We start from the raw sequence: 12,975 nt of genomic DNA on the forward strand, positions 1-12,975 counted from the left end.
TTCATTGCTCTACTAGCTTAGCCATTTTGAATTTGAAGTCCACACAGTACACATGCTCACTCAATGGTGTCTACTGCCCACTCCCTGACTTGTACAGTGAAGTCATGCATGCTCATTCTAGTCTACTCTCAGCTGCCAGGTTATATTGATGTTGTGCAAACCATTCTTGTTATATTAATGATGGCTGGACTTTTTCCAGACAGACCTCATATATTGGAAATTACTTCTTTATCTCTAAGTACTCCTTACTATTTATTTTCTTCCTGTTCCCTTTAATACCCATTTTATATATCTCATGGATCTAGGTTGATTTCTTCTGAAAAACAAGCTATGGTATTTCTAGTAAATAGCCACTGAGGTCACCTTTTTTCCATGTTTTTCAATCAGGTTTGAATAATAATGTACTTCAATTTGATTAAACAAGGTATATTTTCCATGCTAAATGTACCTTTTTAGCACATTGTGTCATGAAATAAATATATATTGATGATAGAATATTAAACTGAAAAGGGGAGGAATAATCAGCAGTATGGTTCATAATAGCCTCCCAATTTAAGAAAAATTCCAATGATAAATGAATTATGACATTCATACAATGAAATACTGTACAGTGAGAAAATAACAAATACAGTGACACACAATGAAATAGATGACTATTATAGAGTGCTGAATTAATGCAGCAAGACACAGAATAATATATACTGTGTGATTCCATATAGAGAAAGAAAAAACATAGCAGAACTAAGCTATATTGTTCATAGATGTGGAGGTAATAAAACTAGAATGCAAAGCAAGAAGACAGTTATCAAAAAAGTCAAAATAGTTGTTCCCTGTGGGGGAAGGGCTAGGGAATAGGAGCCTTGATTAGGAAGCAAAACCAAAGTGATGTCAGTTGGTAGGCGGGCAGATGCAAATATGCTTCAAAGTTGATGGAAATATTGTTTCCTGATCTGGCTGTTGGTTATGGGGATGTCAACTCTATTACTGTTTACTAAATGATATATAAAAATATTTATGGTTTATGCAGCTTCTAGTGTTTATATTTTATGAAGAGAATTTATAGAATAACGAAATTATTTTTAAAACTGATCATTTGTAATGTATTTCCTTTAACACTGAACTGTTAAGATGGCTGGTCTCTTGAAAAACAAGTGAGACAGTATTATTCAAAAATTGCTACAGTTATCTAATTTATTTTTCACATGTAAATAGGGTTCTTGTAGATTTTGGCTTAGTTAGGTCAGTGTTACCTAACAACTTAATTTCAAATGAGTACCTACATGATTGAAGAACACATTTGTCATTTTGGTAGACATGCAAATATTTTTTTATAAAATTGGAGGTACTTTACACAGACATGTAGAATTCAACATGTCACAATATAGGGTGACTATCAAGTAAATAAATGTAAATCACCCTCAAATTTATTGCTTAACTTTCATAAACTATATAAGGCAATTTTGCAAAGTCCTGTCTTTTAGTTTACCCATCAGAGCTGCTTCCACCCGTGCATCTCCTCAAATTGTGTTGTCATGTCAACTCATTAGCTCAAGGACACAGAACATAAGCTATCACCTTTCACTGATTTTTCTCATGGGGCAATTGTGTCATTCTGTTTAACCTATGAATCTCTTTGCCTAACACTTCTTTAAAATTATTTTCTTTTTTCCCCTTTCCACCATAGAATTATAAATAGCAAATCAAGGCAGCCAGATATAATTATATTTCAGAAAGAATTTTATTCTATTCCAAAATAACTTCCTAATCATTGGACTAGACAGCTATATTTAGTATAAAAACATTTTTTTTTTGAGTTGGAACATATTTCTTTATTTCTTTTTTATTTTTTAGTATATTTTACTGATTATATTGTTATAATAGTTCCAATTTTTTCTATATAAACTCTTCTTGGTAACTGACTCCATGATATTTAAAAGACATTGCTACCAACTGAAATCCCCTATATTGACCTAAAAAGAATCTTTTGTATAAGATTAGAAGATAACTAAGCCAGGAATTTCACTTAATTGAGCATTCTGATCCTACTTTTTTCACAACCAATAGAACCAATGTTCACCTTTGTCTTACATTCTTGTTCATTGTTAACTGGGGTGTAGTTTAGCATCCCTATAGGAATACGGGATTGTGGAGTCAAAATTGTGTTGAGAGGTGCTACTATATGCTTATTATCCTACAATGTCTGGGAAAGACCTTTCTGACAAATACTTTTGCCCCAAATGCCAACAGAATGTGTCTCCTCCACCTTTGATTCCCCAACATAGAACGTGAGGCCAAGATAATACTTCAGTGAAAATATATCAAATATATATATATATATATATATATATATATATATCGTCGGCAGCCGTCCGTCTCGAGAGACGATGGTGTAGCTTCTTAAGAGTCTATCTGCACCGCCGAGAATGGCTGTGCAGTCCGACTCGGGAGTGACACGGTATCTGTCTCCTCCCGTGTTGAATCGACATCTTGTGATGACGCTGGAGTGTCCTCTCCAGTGAAGCTGAAGCTACAGAGCCTGGGCAGGGTGATATGGAGGGTCTGCTGTTGCCCGTGCAGCAGACCCCCCCTCTCTTCGCAGCTGAAGGGTCCAAGGGAAAGACGGAGTCAATACAGCTTGGCTTCAGGTGCGCCACAGGAGTTGCCGGTGTTGACTACAACGTCGAACCGCCTTCGGGACTCCGGCTCCGGATTTTCTGTCGGGGTTTACTCCCTTAGCCTTTCCCCTGAAGAGGTATGCCGCAAGGCAGCGGAGGTTTTTTGGAGTCAGAGTTTTCCTTCTCTTATATATATATATATATATAACCTAAACTTTCAGGATCTAAAGATGTTGATAAAATGTAATTATTTGCTTTTCCTTTCTGTTTCTCACTTTTTATTTAGAAATATCCTTCAAGTTTTAACTTAAGTTCTACTATTTTATTAGAGTTCCTCATCAACCAAGTTCATCTATTTTTCTTCTTAGATTTCTCTGATAATCATATCTTGTAACAGTTGATTTATTTACTTGTTATATATTAATTCCTTCTTTAGTTGTTTCATATGTGTAAATGTTGTCTACTTTAGACTTGAGTGATGTGAAACCAAGGAATCTATCTCTCAAATTTTATATATAATTTTAACTGTTATTTCTTTTAGGAAACTTGAAACTTCTTAGGAAACAGCTTAGTATTATATACTTATTTATACAATTATTTCATCTCTTCCTGAAGACTACTTTTATATATATTTCACATTTTATTTTCAGGTTGAATACAATTACTGGCAAAGGAAAATACCCAAAATGCGTACAAGTAAGTGTTTATTAAGTGAATAAATATTTTTCAGGGTGTCAGCAGTTTTACCCTTCTCTATCTACAAGTGAATGACACAGTGGTGGAAAATGATAAGATACCATATTTCAAAACACCAGGATTTTGAGAGCCTATTTCATTCAAAAATAGGGATCCAGCCCAGATGATGGTTAAAATGAATCATTCTAGGCAGGATATACAAGGCATTTCACATTCAGAGAGACTGGGCTGAAACTGAGTAGTTAAACCAGGTCTCTGGCAACTGTCAGAACTAATCATTTCTGATATAATTCTTTCCGTCACTATGAACAAAGTCACTAGAGGATTTTGCTGACTTATTGCTTTAATCTAGTTAATTCTGCTCTCTTAGTTACTTTTCTTGTTACATCTTCTGAACCATAGACTAAGGACCATGTCTCTTCAACCTTTCCTTGATAAAGGCCTTACTTACCCTTATACCTTGAAAACCCTTGGCTTGCTCAGTGCTACCTAGTATATAGTACATCTTTACAAGACCATTGGCCTATAACACTAGTTCTTATAGTAAGTACTTAGAATAACACTGACCATAGAATTAGTTTTTATTTAAAAGCTGACTTATCATTATTAATTCAAAGAAGGTTATATAGTGAGCACTTGTCTGACAGTATAATTTCATCATTTCTTCATAAATTTGAAACAGTGCTCCATAAATACAAACTAACCTTAACATAGATTATGTGGGAATGAAAAGCAGCAATGGAAATGCAAAAGTGGGAGAATTCTCATCTAGGAGGGAGAAAAACTAAAAATCATCATGAATCGTCGTCGTCGGCAGCCGTCCGTCTTGAGAGACGATGGTGTAGCTTCTTAAGAGTCCATCGGCACCGCCGAGAATGGCTGTGCAGTCCGACTCGGGAGTGACATGGTATCTGTCTCCTCCCGTGTTGAATCGACATCTTACGATGATTCTGAAGCTACAGAGCCTGGGCAGGGTAATATGGAGGGTCTGCTGTTGCCCATGCAGCAGACCCCCCCTCTCTTCGCAGCTGAAGGGTCCAAGGGAAAGACGGAGTCAATACAGCTTGGCTTCAGGTGCGCCGCAGGAGTTGCCGGTGTTGACTACAACGTCGAACCGCCTTAGGGACTCCGGCTCCGGATTTTCTGTCGGGGTTTACTCCCTTAGCCTTTCCCCTGAAGAGGTATGCCGCAAGGCAGCGGAGGTTTTTTGGAGTCAGAGTTTTCCTTCTCTGATGTAATCAGTTCAAAATAACTTAGGAACATAAGGCATCCAAGCTTTTCAATATTACATCAATAGGATGCCTTAACCAAAACTGAGTGTTTAAACCAGGATTTTAAAACAATTTCACAGCCAGGTAGCCCTGTACCTTGGTCATCCCAGGGCATCATTTGGAAGACCACCAATTCTCAGCTACAACCTACATTCATCTTTACATTGATCAGACCCACTTGTGATGCCCTTATTGTTTGGCAAGTCATTTTATGTTCCCAACAATGCCAAGTGCACTGAAGATTATCAGAGTTAGCAATGGGGCACTCTTTGTCATTTTAAAGTTGTTTTCAGAAAGTTTCAATGTGTTCGCTAATCATAAACTTTATGAGTGATAACATGGTTTTATTTAACTAAATTAAGCACCCATCATTCAAAAATCCAACTGTGGTTGTATGTTTTAAAATCTGCCCAGTCTTCATTTTCCTGACTTTTTATTTTTTATTTTTTTGCTTGTTTTTCAATCTATTATATCAGAGTCAGGGACCTTGTGTTATTTGTCTTCATGTCCCTATTGTCTGGCATTCAGCCTAGTACATAATGGGTGCTAAAATATTAATTACAACTGAAACTCTGAACTCTGACAGGACCTACTGCTTTATAAATGTTTATTAGTTGGTAATTAATACCATAGAGTCTAAAATTTTGTTATATTTCAAAAGGATTTATTTTGTTTGTTTTTCTCTAAGTGTAACATCTAATACTTTTGCAGATTTACATTCTCAAGCTTGGTGTTTTGCCATACTATGGTAACTGATAGATTTTATAGTACACTCTTTTTCCCCCAGGCGAATATACCTATGTTAAACAAGAATAACCGGGGACAAAAATAATAACTTCAGCACTGAATGTCAAAGAAGCAACACTTGGTTTTTATCATTTTTGTCTTGACATTATATCAAGTGCCTACCACAGAAAATTCTCTTTATCTCAATGATTTTATTTTAAAAGGCGAAAATAAATTTCCAGGGAAACCTTGGTAAAAACATATTTTTAAAGTATAAAAAAGTGGAAACTGATTCCCTCACATCCACATATTCACCGATGTTCTAACACCTTTTTAAAACTAAGTTCTAAGCATTAAGAGCTCTTTCTTTCTTTTGTATTTTCTCAATTTAATAACCTGTGATGGGGAGAGAACAAAGCAGCAAATGAGTATCAAGGATTAAGCCAGCCCATCACAGCAAGTTCTAGTCTCATGGGTATGGATGAAACCAGCTTTTCCCTGTATAAAGCAAGTTGCTGAATATAAATGATCTTTGTTCTTCTAGGTTAAAAGATTGTATCTTTAACTTGTTTAAGTGAAGACCACATGCCCCTGCCTCTGTCATAGCTACCAAATTAGGAAATGTCTAAACCATATATATTTAAAAGCAATATTTAAGTACATGGTGAGATGGACTCTGTGGTTTATGAGGAAACAGCTCATTTACATATCAAAGGATCTCTCAAAATCTGTGTGCCTTTAACAGCTTGTTTTGGCAAGGAGCTGTGGAAGTTTGATGTTTAGAGAGCATAACTTGTGCAGAGAGAACTTGACTCATTACACCTATGCCAACAATGTTCTTTTTAACTCATTTTGAAGATGGAAACGTATCATCTTTTTGTATCAAGAAGTTCATCCATCTCTGGATAGCCCTCCCGTGGAGCAATACATGTTTATGTGACACTCAAATAAACATTTCCTAACAGAAACCCTGCGTGGCACTCAGATTATCCAGAGGAAATGAGAATTGAGGAAGCAAAAAAACTTAACTTTGACAAATCTTCCTAGAACTTTAAGTTGAACAGAAGCTGAACTCCATAAACTTAGAATTATTGTATGATATTAATGCACTTTTTGAATTGTATTACTTTACATAGTATGCTTTTTAAAATATATGAAGTGTGCCCCCAAATGTCTTCTTTTTATTTGAAAAAAGGAAAGAAAATGCTGTTTTAAACTCCATAACTGTAAAATCAAAAGCTGAACTGGAAAATCTTAACCACTCCATGCATTGTCTTTTCAGATTGATATATTCAACCCAAAGGTCAATGTGGATGATGTAAAAATTGCTTAGCTGCACCGTTTCATGTTTCTCTCATATGAAATATTGTTAACTGATTAAAAATTAATGCAAATAGCACTGGAGGTTTTAAGTCTCTTAGTATTCCCAAGCCCTTGGAATAGCTGAGTAGGCTCAATTCATTTTGCATTGTAAAAGTAGCATGATTTCAAAATTATAGTCACAATGACCAAAAATAAATAAGAAAAAACTGAGAGCCATTTAAGGTGTGCTTAAGGGGTAGGGGCAAGAAGAGAATCACTATTACAAATACTTTCAAAAGCTACAACTAAAAGTTTCTTAATAGAATTCAGCTAAGTCTGACACTACAGAGATATTTTCTGTTTACTTTCACTGCAGATTTTGCATCATGGATGTTTTGCACAATTAAAAAGACATAAACTTAATTTGCCATGTGGTAAGGTTTTATAAAAATTTGAAAAAATTCTCTAGCCATATGATTCATTTACATATCGTCGGCGGCGGCGGCGGCGGCGGCGGCAGCCGTCCGTCTCGAGAGACGATGGTATAGCTTCTTAAGAGTCTGTCTGCACATCTGCACCGCCGAGAATGGCTGTGCAGTCCAACTCGGGAGTGACACGGTATCTGTCTCCTCCCGTGTTGAATCGACATCTTGCGATGATGCTGAAGTGTCCTCTCCAGTGAAGCTGAAGCTACAGAGCCTGGGCAGGGTGATATGGAAGGTCTGCTGTTGCCCATGCAGCAGACCCCCCCTCTCTTTGCAGCTGAAGGGTCCAAGGGAAAGACGGAGTCGATACAGCTTGGCTTCAGGTGCGCCGCAGGAGTTGCCGGTGTTGACTACAACGTCAAACCGCCTTAGGGACTCTGGCTCCGGATTTTCTGTCGGGGTTTACTCCCTTAGCCTTTCCCCTGAAGAGGTATGCCGCAAGGCAGCGGAGGTTTTTTGGAGTCAGAGTTTTCCTTCTCTGATGCATTTACATATATATGTATATATAATAACAAAAATATATTCTTATTAATTTATTTACTAAAAGCATTAGCTCTGTTATTTTTTCTAATTCTTTATTTAAAAGAGACTGAAATATTCACAAAGTTAGGCAGAATGTTGTAATAAAACCACACGTACCCATCACCAGTCCAAACATAATCAACCCACGGCCAATTTTATACTACCCATAATCCCACCTTCATTTCTATCTAACATATTATTTAGAAGCAAATTTCAAACGTTGTATGATTTCATCAGATAAATTTTAAAGCACAACCATGATATGATTAGTCCACTATAATATGATACTTTATTAATATCATCTAATACACAGATTATGTCAAATTTCCAATTATCTCACTAGAAATTTTTAAGGTTGTTTAAATCCAATAGTTGTACACATTGTGATGGATTGCTCTCCTTTTACATTTCTTCTAATCCATAAGCTTCCTTGGCATCTCCTGGCTTCCCAGTAACTTATTTGAAGAAACTGGGTTGCTTGCATTGCAGGTTCCCATACCCTGGATTTTGCTGACTTCATGTTGTGTTATAAAGTATAGCATATCCTTCAACCTTCTATTTGTTGAAAATTAGAGGCTGTATTTTTTTCATTGAATTTTTTCTTTCTTTTTTCCTTTTTCACTTTTTTTGTTCTAGCTATCATTTTAATGGTTGGTTATCTTTTGCCTTATATTTTGCCAACTATTTATCTTATTGTGGTTCTCAGTCTTTTATTTGAGGATCTTTGCTTGTTTCTCTAGTGCTACATAATAAAAAAATTCCAATCTTGTATGTAAATGGCATGCGCACAAATCTTTTCATTTAGCTTGCTTCTTACCATCATGGTTCCCTCCAAATACACTGGCTTCTTAATTTCAACTTTAAAATGTGTTCCTGAATCTAAAAATAATATTCTATATGTGGTCTATTGCTTTTCTTGAACAGGAGAACATAACCTGGTAGTAATTAGACTTGAACCTAGTGCTTTATTTTCCTTCTCCTCTTTCCTCTCATAAGTCATCTCCATTTAGGCCAGAGTAGCTGTTCTTGGTTTTGTCAAGATAAACACAGATATGTAAATTGGATCTCTTCCTTTTCTTAATTTTACTATCTGTTACCCTAGATGATATAACTTGTGTACATAGTTGTTAAGTAGTCTGGCTGTGAATTATTGATCTTTTTCCTTGAGAGCAACAGTGAGTCCTCATGTATTATAGGTTTTGTCAAAGCAGTGCATTGTGTTAAATAAATGACCATTTATCAAATCCTCTTAAAGGTTTGTTAAAGAGGCAGTGAAATATGGTTAAGCTATGCATATATAGTAAAATAACCCTTCTCCTGAATTCTGAACTTACATAATAGTTTAGAAGTTGAGAGAATGATATGTTACAACTTTAAAAAAAAAGTAATTTTCCTCAACTAAATGTTCTAGTAATACTAAGTTAATTATATATAAGGCTTTTTTTTTAACTAAAATCTATTATGTAAATATTTTATTCCCTCATATTTTGGTGGTCCTTGTACCCAAATAACACAGTTATGTAAATGTTATTGTAAGACATAATTGATTACGTATTAGTTAACTGACATTTTAAAAACATTACATATTTTATCAGCTTTTTTACAAGTCTCCATCTTTTTAACAAAACTATTAGGAATTAATTAAACTTCATTTAATTATCAAATTGCTCAAATGGTATTTTTGCATAGTGATATATGTAAAAATAGATGCTGAAATCGGTAGTTTAAAGTTCATTTAAACCTCAGAAGGGGAACTAACTTTGGCACTTGCCTAGGAATAATTGAGCCTCTGGAAAGAAAATAGAAGGTTATTTATAATCTTCAACCTCTGTGCTGTTTGAGTCTGATCCAGCTGTGGCTGGCTTAAACCTACTCAAAGTAGCATGGGCCAAACCAGAATGAGGGCCTGGTGTTGGTCTCCATCAACCTCCAAGCTAATAGCAGGATAACTATTAATGTGAAATAGCAAGAGGAAGTATTCAATATGACTCTGCGATCAGAGATGTTGGTGTGAATCCTAGCTATACTGTGAATTCAGGCAAATTCCTAACATCTCTAAACCTCAGGTTCTTATCTATAAGTAACAATAATAAAGGATCTAACTCATTTGGTTGTTCTGAGGATTAAATAATCAGATAGTAAGCTTAATACTGTACTTGATATATAATGTCTTCTGAATAAATGTGAATTGTTATTATCATTGTCATTATAATTATCTTTATTAATTTATCATGGCCAGAATCAAAGACATCATATCCCTAAAATCCTTTGGGGTCAACTTTTCCCTAGTTCTAGTTAATCTATTGCTCCATACCTAAAAGACAATTCCATACCTTGCATTATTTCCTTTTTTTGTCACGTGAAGTAATTCAGTTTGGGATATGCATGGAAATCTACATGAAGAGCTCAGTAAAGTTTAGAGACATGCCCTGCATTATGATTGAATGACACTGGGATAAGCCAAAGAAGACATGAATGTACCCTCAGAACTTCTCTAATTATTAATGACCATGAGAGGGTCATTGAACTGTATGGACTAGGACTCTCTCAGGAGCTACTCTAGGTCTATCTTTTTAAAGTGCTACAGGGTGTTTCCTTGCTTTGTGATAAATAGATCAAAAGAGTAATTGGTAGATGTCATAAGACTGCTAATGCAGTGCTTACGTTTCAGTAATGTGTCCAAAAGTGGTAATGAGAGGAAAGGGTATTTCAGGCTGCACCAAGGCCCTGTACCTAAGTGCACCTCTAAAAGAAGGCTAGAGGAGACACAGAAAGTAAGAATCCCAAAGACAAGATGAAAGGTATATAGTAGAGCAGCATGCAAGAAATTTTATAGATAACAACTGAGCCTGACTATGGTACTAACCTTAAAAGTTAAGCTGTTTTGAGTTGGCAGTCTAATTATCATTTGAGAAAAATGATTAATAAATCATTCCAGAAAATGATAAGCACACAGAATTGAAGTTAAAATGACATAGATCCTATGACCTGTCAAGGCCAGGGAGTAGGAAATGACCATCACCCAGGAACTAGGTAGCATTTTCACATTTTTAATTTATTAATAATTCAATGATTTTTAATAGGTGACTCCAGGAGGTCTTCCACAAACACTTTAAACTCTCCCACAGAAACAAAAGTTCTATTTCACATTCCAGAATTCTCCTGTAAAAGATTTTATATATTAAGTTTAAAGGTCTACAGACCTCCTGAATCAACTAGCAGTCCTATGCAAACACAGAGAAATATATTCATAGGTATATTAATAACTCGTGCAGGGCTAAGCAAGACATTTTATAGAAAGCACACTTTAAGACAAAGTAAAGGCCATATGACTCAGAATCTCTAAGGAAGAAGAAAAATACTATTTATATTTAGTTAGCAATTTCTCAACTAAAATTGGTGAGGAGTAAACCTGATATCCTCTTACAAAAAATAGAAAACACAAACTAGATTTCAGGGAGCTAGCTTTTAATCTTGGCAGTACTGTGGTCTTAAGCAAGTCACCAAACATCTGAGCTATAGGTTCTATTTCTGCAAAATGAAGATAATGATGCTGACTTAATTAAATTGTGTGAGTTTAAATACATGAACACACATAAAGTCCTGAGCAAAATACCTGATATACATAGAAAATTCCCAGTAATTGTTTTTGTTAATTTGGGATGTCAGACTAAATTTCTCGAGGGAAGGTACAAGTAAGACATTTCTCCTTATAAATATAAAAAGAGCTCCAACTTTGAAGTCACTGTGTGTCTATAGTAATGTCTAGCCAAACAGCCAAAACCTCATGTTCTATTTCTCAGTTGTCTGATTAAAAACAAACCAGCACAGCATTCAATTGGAAGCTGTTGAGAACACCACCTGTCTGATTTTCTTACAGCTGTCAGAAGCAAATTTCAGACCCACTTCCCAAATTTGTACCCCAACTAGAAATGGGTTGTGTCTGTATGTAACATGTTTTGGTTGTTTTAAAGTGTCTTTTTAAGAAATATATGTAATTAAATATATGTAAATATTTACATATATACATATATTTATGTATGTTATATACATGAAACAATTACTACCATGGTGAAATAATAAAAATTATGTGCTTTACTTATAGCATGTACCTTTTCAGAATAAGCATTGAAGCAGAAAACATTTATTTTAATATAAAGATAGAATTCATCATTTAGGGGAGAAAAGAAACAGGAGTAAGAAGAATCAGAATTTGACCACTTTTAAATTGCTTTATTAAAAATATCATATTGATCTATAATGATTTTGTGCAATTCCAAACCTCGTCTCTGAATATCCACCAATAGTAAAATATAAGCAAATTTTGCAAGAGGGCTGGTGTCTTAAATTTTATACAAATCTACATGTGTTTGTGCATATGTATTTATACACTCTAGCTAGAAAGAAAAACAAATTTAAGATTTCTTTTTTTAAATGTCATTAAGCAAAATGCTCAGGATCATTTTTCTAAGTTTAAACATTAAATGCAACATTTCAAGTTAAAGTGGTCACCATCCTTGCAAGCCCTGTAACTTGTGCTGGGTAAGACATCAGCCATGTTACATGACCAGAGCTATTTATAGAGGTGTGGGTGACACTAGTCACTAGTGGGGCCTTTGGCACAGCAAAGAAGTTTCCACATGCAAAATTTCAGAGAAACCTCTTCTCATTCCCCCAACACTCAGGCCTGTCCACCTCTCAGTCCCGAAATCCACTTCTCTTATCCCATATAGAATCATTAGTCAAGACAATGAACTAAAAGCAACATTTTAAGGTCTAGTGGACACATTGACTGTCAATATGGCTGTCAATTTCTACCTTTTGTTCTTCTAGTTGATACTATTGGAAAATGGTAGCAATACCTTCAGCAGTGATCTCAGTCATGGTGGTTCCAGAAAGGAAAAGGCAGGCCAACAGCTCCGGTCCAGTGGCACTTTGCAGAATACTTTAGGATTTGAGAACTCTGATGGAGGGTTCTGTGTGAAAACGTGAGGGCTCTTCGTTTTCCTGGCTGTTTCTGCTGCTCCTTTGTTGTCTTGTTGAACTTTGTCTCTTCAGAGTTCTCCCCCTGGAAACAACCTGAGCCCTTTCCAAGCAGCACTTGTGGCTCAGGCAGGAGTATCAGCTACGAATAAAAATAGCCTCATCTCCCTAGGACTCTTCAGCACTTTTTTTTGGCACTGGGGACACACACACACACACACACACACACACACACACACACACACACACACACACTCACACACACACCCCAGTTTCTCAGCCCCAAAGAGAGACAGGCAAAAAAAAAAAAAAAAAAAAAAAAGACCAATGAACTAAAAAGTACTGTCTAAGCCCTAGCAGTTTTTTAAAGATAAT

General features: G+C 35.6%; 1 protein-coding gene across 1 annotated transcript in view; it reads right to left on the reverse strand.

Annotated features, from left to right (window-relative positions):
- Positions 1-12,774, reverse strand: part of TRDN (triadin) — a 106,471-nt gene extending 93,697 nt beyond the window's left edge. Inside the window, exon 1 of the mRNA XM_090279807.1 lies at positions 12,480-12,774. Coding sequence (XP_090135933.1) covers positions 12,480-12,501 — 22 coding nt within the window. The 5' untranslated portion in view covers positions 12,502-12,774. The remainder of the gene's footprint in view (positions 1-12,479) is intronic.
- Between the last annotated feature and the right edge of the window lie 201 nt (positions 12,775-12,975).

This window comes from Furipterus horrens, unplaced genomic scaffold (assembly GCF_987537825.1).
Source record: "Furipterus horrens unplaced genomic scaffold, mFurHor1.1.pri manual_scaffold_6, whole genome shotgun sequence".
NCBI lineage: Eukaryota > Metazoa > Chordata > Mammalia > Chiroptera > Furipteridae > Furipterus > Furipterus horrens.